The following is a 12,523-nucleotide window of genomic DNA, read 5'->3' as shown; positions in this document are numbered from 1 at the left end:
GCATTTCCAAGAGCAAAGTTGCTAGTATAACAGAAAATGCAATGGACATCCTCCCATTGTTTGAACATTACTCGGGAGGGAGTAATAAATGGTGTCAGCTGGATTTTTCTGACATGATAGCCAAATAATCTCATGACACCGAGTTTGTGCTTCTTTGGTTATCTGAGAGTGTGGCCAATTAAATTCTTTGTGTTTTGGATTAGTTTCGTTTCACAGCTTGCACGGCGAAGTTAAAATGGTTCCAAATGCAAATAATGCAGCCGCTTGTGCAAATTTTGCATGAATATACTGACGCTGAATGAGAGCACCGGAAATGACTCATGGCAAACTGATTAAAATGGGAGCAATCTTCTCCTAAACCCGGCTATTATTTCACAAACACAAATCCAATTTTCTGTGCAAATACATGTATAAGATTACTGTGTATCATTTATCTCATTTTATTCCTGTATTTATCGCATTCTCGTCTTCCTCCACCTCCTTTTGCAGGCCCACTCTGGCCTGTAAAGAGCATGTGTGCTGTGTGGGCAGGATCTCTGGAGTTTCTGTCTTATGCAGCATGGATTAGTCATCCAGGTTGGTGGATGAAGAAAACAAGTAGCTCAGGTGGGTGGAAGTGCCCTTATATTGGATCACAGAGAGGCCTCAGAAACAAAGACTAAATGCCTCAGAGATGAGAAGGCAGCAATTTTTCGAAACAGGACAAAATGCAGCTGTACAGCGTATTTTAGAGCAGCCCGTACGGAACAAATCAATATTAAAAACCTAAATATACAAGTCCTTTCTTTACACCTGAGCAGTTGGAGTATTTGTGAGACAGTTTTAGTGACCTCATCAAGCGACTCAGGCTTTGAATATTTGTTAAACTCAACAAATCAAAACATTAGATTTTTTTTTTTTTCACATCTCTGCATGATAATATGGCATCTTTGGTATGTTTAAGGGATAATCCAGATTTTTCTTTCTTTTTTTTTTTTTCTTTTTTTTGTCAAGTAATGTCAAATTAAGCAAGTTATTGTAAACTGAATGGTCATATTTATTTATACTATCCATTGCTATCAGTTGGAGACAGTAATATTGGCAATAAAATACATACAATGTAGAGGACATAGATTGACAATCCTTTATATTTTGCTGGACAGAAATGACTTCAAAATCAGATGATTTGATTGTCAAAGGCAACATAAATATTTCACAGAACAGCAAATAATGCACAATTGTACCTGATACCATCAAGAGTGTAAACTAGACATTCAGTGTCCAGATGTAGGTATGCCAAACATTGAACAGGCACAGTACCATATGATAACCTACCGTACAAAAATAAATCAGCACTTATAAAAAAAGAGGATTCATATAGCTAATTCTGAGACTATGATGTCATGAAATATAGCTTTATCATTCTTACCATATTCCTCTCAGTCTTTGACTTGTGAAAACATTGTTGTTGCACACACTATACTTGCATAAGTAAATAGTTGTGCACAGCATGAGATAGTAATGAGCCAATGAAATTTTCAAAGCACTTGAAAGCAAAAGTACCATCAGCAGTTTCCGTTCAACCCTGTGGGACTGGATGTGCCACGTGTGCGTGCACGCTGGAGATGGGCCGACATGAAAATTCAAAATCACAATTTCTGTGACCAATTTTATCATGGTTTTTGGTATTATTGCGGTATAATTAAAATGTGCTGAAAAAGTTAAATAACTACTACTGCACACTGAAATAATTTCACCATGTTTTGGATCGCAAATCACAACTTAAATCATCAGCACTATGTACTGTTTGCATTCAGATAATAACACAACCAATGCCACATGCCAGCCTATGAAGTACATACAAGTAAGTGTACAATTTACATAAATACAAATGGGCTCCTCTTGAGAAGACATACCCATAGCGCCTCTCCAACTAGAGCAGGTTTACAGCCACTTCAGTGACAACTGGATTTAAATGAAGGAAATACGGTATATTGAAACGTAGCTAATGTAGCTAATGTGTCATCGTGTGTGTTGGCAAGCGAAGCCTTCAGACACACGACACATCAGGTGCCAGAACACACCCGCTGTGTTTGAAGAGTTGGCAGTAGTGACTGAAAGCTTCTGTCGACATTAAGCTATTAGCAACCTGGACAAAGGAGAATGATTTTGGTTGATGCTACACAGCATGTAACACAAAAACATGACTTTTTGAAAATGTGTATAACTGACCATTGGATGTTTTAGAATTAGTTATAACCAGTAACTGTTCCATCCCTAATGCATGCATGTGTGTGTGTGTGTGTGTGTTTGTGCTTAGAACTTGAGTTCATGTTCAAAGAGGGCGAGGAGCAAAAGACAAGCCCAGCCCATGAGGAGGCCGAGGTTCTGCAGGAGCAACATGAGGCACGGTCGGTCTGTCTTCACTCGACTCATCTCCGGCAGCTGATGAAGAAGAGAGAAAATGACTTAATCAACCATTTTAAAAACTCGTCCAAAGTCATAACAGTGAATTTCTGAACTCCTTTACCATTTCCACCAGTGAGAGGTAGAGGAAAATCCCAGCGGTGACAGTGAAGATCCACTGCTGCACCTCTGTCTCCGTGGAAACAAACAGTCCGATGTAGAGGCCCATGAAGGCAGTCAAAGCACTGAGGAAGTTCATTAGCACGGCCGTCTTCACCGAGAGTCCAGAGCTGAGCAACACGGCAAAGTCTCCTTTGGGAAGGAAAGCAGACAAGATACTAGGTCAGTCGATCAAGCGTGGTGTTTCTTGGCCTCAGACACTATCGAAGGCGAGTTACATTTTTTTTTTTTTTTCAAGCCAGACAGTTTCTAAAGCAAGCTTCTGCACCGTGACCTCTCACCCATCTCATGCGGGATTTCGTGGCACAGGATGGCCACCGTTGTCGCCATGCCAGTCTCTGCGGATGATGAGAAGGCAGCGCCCACAACCAGGCCATCAGCAAAGTTATGAAGGCTGTCTCCCACAATTACCATCACCGCCAGCAGAGGAACCCCTTGTCCTGGGAACACAAAGGGACTCTGTGCCGTGACTCGGTCTTGAAAGCTCATCCTTGGACCGTGGAAATTGCTATCTCATGCCAGGCGACTAATTACAAAGTACATCATCCACACAGCACTGGGCTGTGTGTGTGTGGGGGGGGTATTTGTGTGGGTCACAGTGAAGGAGCGATTTAGCTTACTTTGACGTGAGGGGCCCCTCGTGTCTGGCTCCTCAGGAGATATTTCTGTACAGTCCAAGTCGTCCACAGTCCCCTGTAGGTAAAAGGCAATTATTTAGACGATGGATCCTTGAACTCTTTGAACCTGTGACCCAAATATGAGAAATTTAGTGCCGTCCTTGGACCTAGTCAATGAAAACATCCTGAGCTAATGTGTTTGTACTGTGGAAACCCAACAGAAATATGCCCAAAACACTTTTTTGTGGAAGTGGGTCACTCTGGAAAGCTCTTGGATTTACTGTTGGCTCCTCTGATGGCGTCATAGGCCTAATAAAACAAAACATTAAAGATTAGAAATGCCCTGTTGACAACCCTAATTAATATTACACCCCCACCCTCCTACTCACCCCCATCTGTAATTCATTTTTTAGGAAAACAGGCTTTTTTTCCACATTGGGTTTCTGTAGCTGTACCTTAATGAAATTTTAGGACCTATCTTCATTCCTCAATATTTCTCTGAAGTATATATACTGGACAATATGTACGTGATTCAACACAAGCATAAAGTGCTTTCTGAATGATTCAACCCTTCTTGTTCTGTTCTCCCACTGCCTACATGTCCTGTTCCTTTACTCCCTCCCACACCACTCTTCATTTCCTGTTATATAATAGCTGTACAAAAAAAAAAAAAAACGTTTATGTGAAATTTGAAACTATGTATGTAATGATATACAATCAGCTGTTAAAGTGTGAAAATGGAGTTAATAACCTTTTCTTTCCAATTTTTCCACGTCTGTTAGTAAAATGTCCGTCTTTCTCTACTTCAATGATGTAATCAGATGTCTCTTCAAAGACGTGTTTCCCCCATTTTTGCCTCGCCTATATTTTTTTAACCTTTTCGATAATGCTCTTCTCAGCTTACTGGGGGGACTGTGGCACAGCCATAAAATCACACAAACAAGGTTTTAAGCAAAGTAGACTCCCACCAGGTAAAAGTAGTTTAGGCAGTTTGGAGGGGCCTTGGCTGTCACAAATTGGCCACAGCTGTTGCTATGAAATCCATACTTGAGTGTGTTCGGAACCCGAGGTTATTCACCCATGCACAATTAAGATTTTTTCTTTTGCTTCTTCTTTTTAACAGTTGAAGGCAGCAACAGCACTGGGACACTGTAGCCACAAATTTTCACTGGCAAAATTTCATTGGTTTTCTGCTACCCTTCGGCTTGTTGCAGTGCCCCTTTAGCACAGAGCCTCTGCTGAGGGTGGGATGGGGGTGTACAAAACTGAGTGAGTGAAAGTACATTGACTTTACCTGTTAACACTAGAGTGCTGTGTTGGCACAGTGTTGTAATGATGGGACTGAACCAAATATTTAATTTCTCTGTTGACTTGGCCACTACAGTTGGAAGGTATGTGGATGTTAACTGATGTTTGTTTGACTTGTGTGTGTATGATGGAGTGTGTGTGTGAGCACATACACTTCATTTGTCTTACACAAGGTGCTTGGGGTTCTGCATCGATGGAAGCAATGTATGAGGGTGAAAACACCACAATGGAAAAATATTTAAAAAAAAAAACCCTGCACTGTATTATCAAACTGAACAGGACTGAATAATGCAGCACATCAACAGTCGTGGTTGAATTGCATGGTGGTTTTTGCTTTGCTTTTCCCATCTTTAATGTATAATACATGGCTGTGAGTATCCACATCACATATCATCATAACACACTGGCCTTTCATGCTCCCTCCCACTCCTCATCCCTCGTAGTCTCATTTTTTGCTTCAGGTGATAATGAAAACCACTGTAATATACTTTAACACTGATTTTGTAATGTGGGAGGATGCAGAGCAATGGTGTAACAGTACACCAGGTTGAGAGATTTTTTTTGTCTTCAAAATTAACTTAAATCCCAACATGCTGCAGTACAGAACATCTTCATCTTTCCTACCAAAGTTTCAGACCATTACCAGGCTCCTTGATACTGACAGATTGTGCTCAGCAAACTCAGGACAAGTGTGTGTGTCTTTTTCTCGTTTAGTTCATGTCTTTCTGTACTGCCAGATTATACACGTCATGGGTCTGCAACCTTTTTGAGTTCAGCTTCTGCTGTATATGAATGATGCCCCAAGGATGTATGATTTTAGGTTCAATCCTGTGTCTACTTCAGGAAAACTCACATTAATTTTACTTTTTTAACAAAAATGTGGCATTTTAATAATAGTAATAAGTGGGCTGACTGGGCATAAAAAATGAAAAACTTTTAACAAAACGAGTCCTTTAATGGATATAAAACATACAAGTCACTGCTACAGTTTAAAGTCCTCTAAAAAGTAGTGCTTGGAAATATTTGTGTTTTCAGGATATTTAAGCAGGGGTCACTGGGTTTTTGAAAATCTGTCTGGTGAGTGAGGATACATACTGTGACATTCCTCATACGCCGTGTTGAAAAGTTAAACAGATATTGTATTGTTCTACACTAGACACATAAATGTGTTGAAAATGCAACATCCTTTTTAAGAGTGCAGTGTTCATCAGGAATTCCTGCCAAGAACACTATCAAAGATCACGTTGGTACAGTGTGGGTTGCGAGGAGACTCACCAGCTGCATGGTGGAGATCGACTTGCCCCTCTGTGATTGGCCGTTGCAGTTGAGCTCCAGAGGAAGGTCGCTGGAGTGACCCTGCAGTACAATAAAAACAAGCCTATCAGACCACTGTCACTCCAGAAGCCACCTGGTGCAACACTCTGCTCTGCAAAAGTTCAGCTGGGGCCACAAGGAAGATACGCGCAGTCATGACAAACAATGGCGTGCCTATGGAAAACTAGAGTTCAACTTCTGGCTAGATAAAGCAATTCAGCCTCCAACGTTGTCCAGTGCAAATAACCATATGCCCTGACTTGATACTCCAGGGTATATATTTTGTGTTCAGTATCATTTGTTACATTGCTGAGCTGATAAAAGCTGCAAAAAACAGAGGTGATATCTTACATGACCGTGAGATGGAACCACAAAGGAGAAGATTCTTTCAATGAGGAAAAAGCCGTAGATCCCAGCGATCATGCCCAAAATCTTCCACAGATACTCCTTTCGCTCTGTAAAGTGCTCATCGTCATGACTGTGACTGGCATCGTGGAGGCCAAGGATCTCCAGAGGAGACAAAGAGGGGAAAATGAGACATTTACTTCCCAGCCAGCACACCATCTTTCTATATCTTTTTTAAAATCAGATTTCCACTGATGCAGCAGGCGGCGCAGTGACTGTGTGTCCTATACCTGCGGTATGAGGTGCAGGAGGGCGTCTCCTGACAGGGTGCCCACTGCCAGGCCCACAAACAGCTGCAGGATGAGGGTGTAGGTTTCCTGACAGGAGTTGAAGAAGATCAGGCAGATACCCAGCATGGAGCCCACCGTGATGAGCATGACAGCTGCCGTGCTGTAGCCGTACTCTGCAGAGAAGAGAGAGAAATTAGTTTTAACACCTTTTCTCTTTTCCAAAAAAAGAAGTGTATAAATTATGAGTTGGTAGGCAACAAAGGGCAAAAAGAAAAAGGAAAAAAGAGACAAAAACAACAGTTATTCTTCTCTTTTTGTCATCTATCCAGCCTAAAGCTCAGTCTCAAATGGGCTGCATTGATGTTGTTATATTTGCATAATATATAGGAACACACAGGGCTTTTATTTTGTCTTTTGTTGCATGGCATCCTTTTCCTGTGCTAACCACCAGTGTCTGTTTTTGCTTTTAGCCTGCAGTATACTCTTCATAGCCAATTTTTGAAATTTGTTTCCTGCACAAATCTATATCTATATCTATATCTATATCTATATCTATATAGATCTTTCCTTTAATTATAGTAAAGTGAGTCAAGTTTCACTAAATGAAACATGGTATGAGAAAAGTGTCCCCCAGATCCCTCAAAATAAACAAAATCAACAGTGGCTGATTTGGTTGCAGCTGTACTGTAGCCATTTATTAGGGGAACTGTGATTAGGTCTTACTCTCAAGAGCAGTGGGTGGAGATCCTCTTGTTTTTTGCTCCGTGGACTCACAGGCATTGCCTAGCAACTGCTGAATTATGGCTGGGCAAATTTGTCTGAAGTGCTCCTTGGAAATTGGCAAATGAGGATCCAGAGCAAAAATATCCACCAGCTGATTGGCCGAAAAACATACCTGATCAGAGTGAAAAGAAAAAAAAAATACTAGTTATTAAAGTTAAACATGAGATTTCATAAATGTTCCAAATCAGCATATACAGTAACCTTACCAATATTCAAAGTCTCGTGCAAATACTTACATGTTTGTCTTAGCCTCACCTGTGCCCAATCTCTGCTTTTGCCCCCATTTTCTTTGATGCAGCCATCCAGGTGGTGGCCTGCACCTGTCTGAGCGCGCCCTGTGATGCTCCGCCTCTCCCTGCCATGAGGGGGAGCAGCTCCTTCCCTTCCGACTCCCAATTGATGAAGCAGCTCCTCTAAATCTAGGAAGGGAAATGGTATCACCGCGCAACAGGTCAGATTCATCCACGTTACACTGAGTTTATCTACTTGTGCTTCAGGAAGTGATACACAAAGGGAAAATCAATGCTGCTTAAATAAAAATGAAAACAAATCAAAACACAAAGAAGATTACTTGTCATTTAGGGTTCAACAGATATGGGGTTTTGATGGGTGATAATGACACTGAGATTTTCTGATTGTAGCTGCTGGCTGCCGATATGTTGTGTCAATACTCAATGATAAATTTGACCATTTTCAAAAAATTACAAAAAATCGGTGTTTTCTCAGAGTATTAAAATAATGGCAGGTGGGAAAACCTCTAAAACAGCAGTTAGCCAGCACCACTAAATAAATACGGCAGGATAAAGGGATGTAGTAATTCCAAACATATTAGCGATGGGATAAATGATCATAATCCTACGCATGATCTTACCCATAATCTGGAGGTTACTGGTGCAATTCAGGGATTGGAAGATATAATCAGTGAAGAAGTCAGGGGAGGGTAGGTTCCTCCTCCTGAAACAGTGGCCTTGCAGGATATGGCTGATGATGGCTGCTGCCAGTCTGGACACAGAGGACGCATCAGCTCCCGTGCTTTCCTTTATACTAACGTCCTCCAGGAGATGAGTGGCATCAATACACTGTGGGGAAATGATCATATCCAGGTACTTTGGGCTATACTCCGTCTAAACTTTGTCTATAGATTGTAAGGGTTTTATTAAATTGTAGTTTTAATCGTGTCTCATAGCAAGTCCCTTACTTGTAGATGAGATGAGGAAGAGGTGTCTTGGTTGGGAGGAGTGTAGTGCTGGTTGATGAGCTGCAGAATACTCTCTGTTTCATTGGACGACAGAAAGCGGTTGTCCTCGTTTGGGTGCAGGTTGCTGAGGGCTAAAAGGTAAAACTCGTAGTTCAGGGATGAAGAGGAGGAGGAGAAGGAGGAGGAAGGGGAGGCAGCGTTTGACACACACAAGTCTTGCATGTTGATGATGTAGTACAGCAGAACAGTGGAGATCCGCTCATAGTCCTCTTCCGTGAGGAAAACCTTCCCATCATCCTCCAGCACAGACAGCGCTACATCTGGTGTCAAGCACTGGAACGAGAACAAGGCCAGGCAGGAGCAGTAGAGCAATTTTAGGCAGAAACTTGCAAAATATACCAGGAAATCACTTTTAATAAGGCTAAACCACTCATAATCAGGATTATGATGAGAAGCGATTAGCATATGAGTATGCAGTGACTCATAGGAGAGAGCGACCTTACATTTGCATAGCAACACAGGAGGTGGGCAAAAGGTCAGATGTTCAAGAGACTATTTACAAATTTCGCCTCTCTTTCCTAGCTTGATAAAAGGGTTATTTTCCTCATGCACATACTGTACTGTGCCACACTGAGCTTCTTGGAAAAAGGACTGGCTTTGTGCTGTGTTGTTGCCTTGTGGTGAGCTGAATACAAGCCCAATTAGACCCACACACAAAACCGTGCAAGGTTGAGAGAGTGGGTGAAGCACTATTTCTTGTGAGAGAGTGCACTATTCAATGAACACACACTAAATGCCTGTAAAAGTTTCTCTCTGAATTCCCAAATCTCAAGTCAGATGAGAGCTGCTTTAAGGTATAGTACTGGACACACACACACACACACACACACACACACACACACACACACACACACACACACACGTAATTCCACTCTCAGCCCACCTGCACAAACACACAAAAGCCAAATGCCTCTAACTCCATTCAACTCTTTGGAGGTTGTTATGTCAAATTGAGGGATGTCTAAAGCCACTCAGCATGAATGCCCCATAGAGGTCAAGGCCTTAAGCCTCCACACCAACTCACATTCCAGCCATAACAAGGTTGTTGGAATAACCAGGCACAAATGAGACAAATATGTAAAATGAGTCTACTATGCTGCTGTAGGTACAGGAAACAGAGTCTCACTGTGAAAAACATAATTTCAGAACCTAAAATGTATTACACCACATTTCCTCTACCTTTTCCTTGATGTCACTGGATACTAAGGGTGTGAATCATCGTCTTAAGAGAAATCCATGATTCACTTGTTGGTGATTCAATTTGAAAAGCAATTCTTCCTTTTTGCCATGATTCAGTTTGATGTGAGTTTGTAAACTGTGACTTTAGTCAACAATTTGATTCAGCCAAAATTTGATTTCCATAAACATCTGTGATAATGTAAAACTATCATTTTTTTCCAAAATCAGAAAAAACAATATCAAACAGAAGTAACTGAACATTATTTATGTTAAATCAGTTCAGTCAGTAGAATTTAGTGCAATAATTGATCAGTGGAATAAATGAATCATTACAGCCTACTGAATATACATTTGCACATGAACTTGGTATGTATTTGGCTCATTAGAGGGTTGATGATAGCTCGACCTGTGTGGTAACATACAGAGATGTGGAGGCCTTACCCTGTCGCAGACATCCTGAGGTGTGCCAATCCGCTCTGCGCAGCGCACTGCGTGGAGGAGCGCAGTGAGCAGCACACCAGTGTGGTTCCTGTGGAGCTGAGGCTGGGCGTCTGTCCCCAGAGGCAGGCCCAAAGCCCTGAGAGCCTGCTGCAGATACCCCCTCTCCTGCCCTTTCACCTCCACTGCCCTCCCCAGCTGGCAAAGATGCAGCAGCAGCAGCAACAAAGGGAACGCATTGCCCCTGAGCCACATGTTCCTACCTAGGCCCTCCAACTCCCTCGCACTCCCCGGACTGGATCAGGGCTAGACAGACAGTAAAGAGACGAGGCAGGAGAGAAAACAAGCAAATAGAGAGAGAGAATTCACTGTGAATTAAGGAGGATGAGGAGAAGAGAAGGGAAAGTTCCTAAAGAAGAGGAGCGGATGTGTTCTTGCTGAGGGAAGCGTTAATAATAGGCCCGCCTAATCTACTGTAGTGGAGGACAGCAGGAGGGCTTGGTGGGCACCCTTCAGCTGGAGCAGCCCTTATAGTGCCGAATGGTCAGCCAAAGCCTGGGCCCCTCAGTCCACAACAAAAGGATTAGTGCAAGCAAGTGAGAGAGCGCAGGGGCAGGGAAAAGGGGGCATGAAGGGGGAGCAGCAGATTGTAGAGGGAATAATTGGTTAGAAAACCTACAGTAAGCAGAGATTTGAATAAGAAGCAGGTACAAAATATGATAATACATTGTTTGGGAAAACACATTGTTGACTATAAGATTCAGGTCAGACAGACAGACTTTTAAACTCCTGGATCCACATCTAAAACAAAACACTGGTCCAGATCTCAGAGGTTACTAGGAGTATTTACTGAAGGAGTGCTTGGCATTAATACTGCGTCTTTTTTATTTAAATGCAATAATGTTTTTTAAACTGTACATTTCTATAAGTGTCCAAACGGTGAGTCAGTTCCCTTGTTAAACAGCATCGGTAGTCCCCGACCTAGACATAACCTGATGTGAGAGAGGGCAGTATGTTGACTGTGAGCCCCAGAAGCCCCATAAAACACTGGTGGCTTTCAGACGGAGGGTTTGCAGATTCTGTATGATCTCTGAGTCATCAAACACACAGCACAGGAGCACACATGCCAACGCTACATCTGCTTTCTCGCAACACTCTCCAGCATCCTCCCACACTGTGCACCCTGCATGTCAAACCGGCGCAGCAACAAGACCAAACTGTGCACTTTTTGAAAAAAAATTAAAAAAATAAATAAAAAAATAAACATTCTAACAGCTACTGCAATACGTGAGATAGAATAGAATAGATGGAAAAAAGCATGTCAGATGAACCAGGCCTACCGTTCTTCCCTCTCCGCCTCTCAGCTGCTGAAACTAGGTCTGTTTTCCTCCTCTGGTAGGGAAGACAGGAGATTCGGTGCTCGTTTGGGGAGAATTCCTGGGCATTGGTGCTATTGGTAAAACCCTCTTATGAGAAGTAAGAATTGTGTAAGCTCCTGAGGATTAGCTGCGACAGCCTTATAGGGCTGCAGTTGCCATGGAGAATGCTGCCTCATTTTCAACAATGAGGCTGCTGGGAGTGTACAAGCTTGTTGGGGGTGGAGGTGATCAAGTTGAACGACTGTCGCTTTATTTTGAACTTGTACATATTTGACCCCCTCTGCTCCCTTTGATATGGAAACAGGAGCAGCATCACTAAGTAACTCATATTTCATATTTGTCATAGCTGAATATGAAATTAACTTAATGTAACTGCATTCCTATTAGAGCTGCAAGTAATGATTATTTTCATTGTCGATTAATCCATTGATTATGTGTTTGGTTAATCAATTAATGATGAAGTGTATAGTGTCTGACCAGCAGCCAAAAAACGACAACAAAGTATTGATTTTATAATGATATGAACAGAGAAATGCAGCAAATCATAACATCTTAGCAATCTTATTAAAGATGGAATCAGCATATGTTTCAGATTTTCACTTGATAAATGGTTTATCAGTTATAAAAATGGCTATTGATGAACTTACAGCATTTGTATGAAAAGTTTAATTCATGATTCACTAGTCACTCATTCAATTTAAAACCTTTTTTTTTTTTTTGTAACACTTCAGTTCAGTTCAAGTTGATAAGCTGACTGAAGAACTTGAATCAGTTCTTTTAGCCAAAATTGTATATCCATTAATAAAATTGTGCAAGATTATCCTTTTTCATCTGAGATAGATGATGACTGACTTTTTCTTTTCTTTCTAACTAACTGATTAAGCCACTAGTTGTGTGCTTCCTTTGTGCTGGTGGACAAGCTCAGCGGCACTCAGGACCTTCAACACAACCTCTTGTCCTTTGGCGACTTCATGGTTGTCATGGTAATCTCTCTTCATCTTTTTCTGTCCTCATAATTAGTCTTTCAGCCTCTTTAATCTTCTTTAA

General features: G+C 41.7%; 1 protein-coding gene across 2 annotated transcripts; it reads right to left on the bottom strand.

The window, feature by feature from the left end:
- Positions 1-1,015: 1,015 nt before the first annotated feature.
- On the bottom strand, positions 1,016-11,605 carry LOC115378833 (zinc transporter ZIP12-like). 2 transcript variants are annotated; one of them, XM_030079358.1, is made up of 13 exons: positions 11,438-11,605; positions 10,101-10,403; positions 8,421-8,753; positions 8,094-8,301; positions 7,478-7,641; positions 7,163-7,334; positions 6,440-6,612; positions 6,156-6,311; positions 5,766-5,846; positions 3,186-3,258; positions 2,847-3,005; positions 2,510-2,697; positions 1,016-2,424 (listed from the first exon to the last, which is right to left on the bottom strand). In XM_030079358.1, exons 2-13 carry the CDS (start codon positions 10,350-10,352, stop codon positions 2,296-2,298), a joined length of 2,088 nt encoding a protein of 695 aa, XP_029935218.1. In that variant the 5' UTR covers positions 10,353-10,403; positions 11,438-11,605; the 3' UTR covers positions 1,016-2,295. The 2 variants fall into 2 exon arrangements, with proteins under 2 accessions (XP_029935218.1, XP_029935217.1); XM_030079357.1 differs by lacking the exon at positions 11,438-11,605 and having other exon boundaries at positions 10,101-10,608.
- Positions 11,606-12,523: the final 918 nt, after the last annotated feature.

This window comes from Myripristis murdjan, chromosome 20 (assembly GCF_902150065.1).
Source record: "Myripristis murdjan chromosome 20, fMyrMur1.1, whole genome shotgun sequence".
In the NCBI taxonomy this organism is placed as follows: domain Eukaryota; kingdom Metazoa; phylum Chordata; class Actinopteri; order Holocentriformes; family Holocentridae; genus Myripristis; species Myripristis murdjan.
Note: the sequence above shows the minus strand (reverse complement) of the source record. Positions and strands in the feature narration are given on the sequence as shown.

Coding starts and splice junctions, on each gene's coding strand:
- LOC115378833 (XM_030079358.1), bottom strand. CDS start 10,352: ATGTGGCTCAGGGGCAATGCGTTCCCTTTGTTGCTGCTGCTGCTGCAT. Junction 6,613..7,162: donor TCCACCCACTGCTCTTGAGA/GTAAGACCTAAT, acceptor TCTTCTCTGCAG/AGTACGGCTACAGCACGGCA. Junction 3,259..5,765: donor CGATCTCCACCATGCAGCTG/GTGAGTCTCCTC, acceptor TTTTACCTACAG/GGGACTGTGGACGACTTGGA.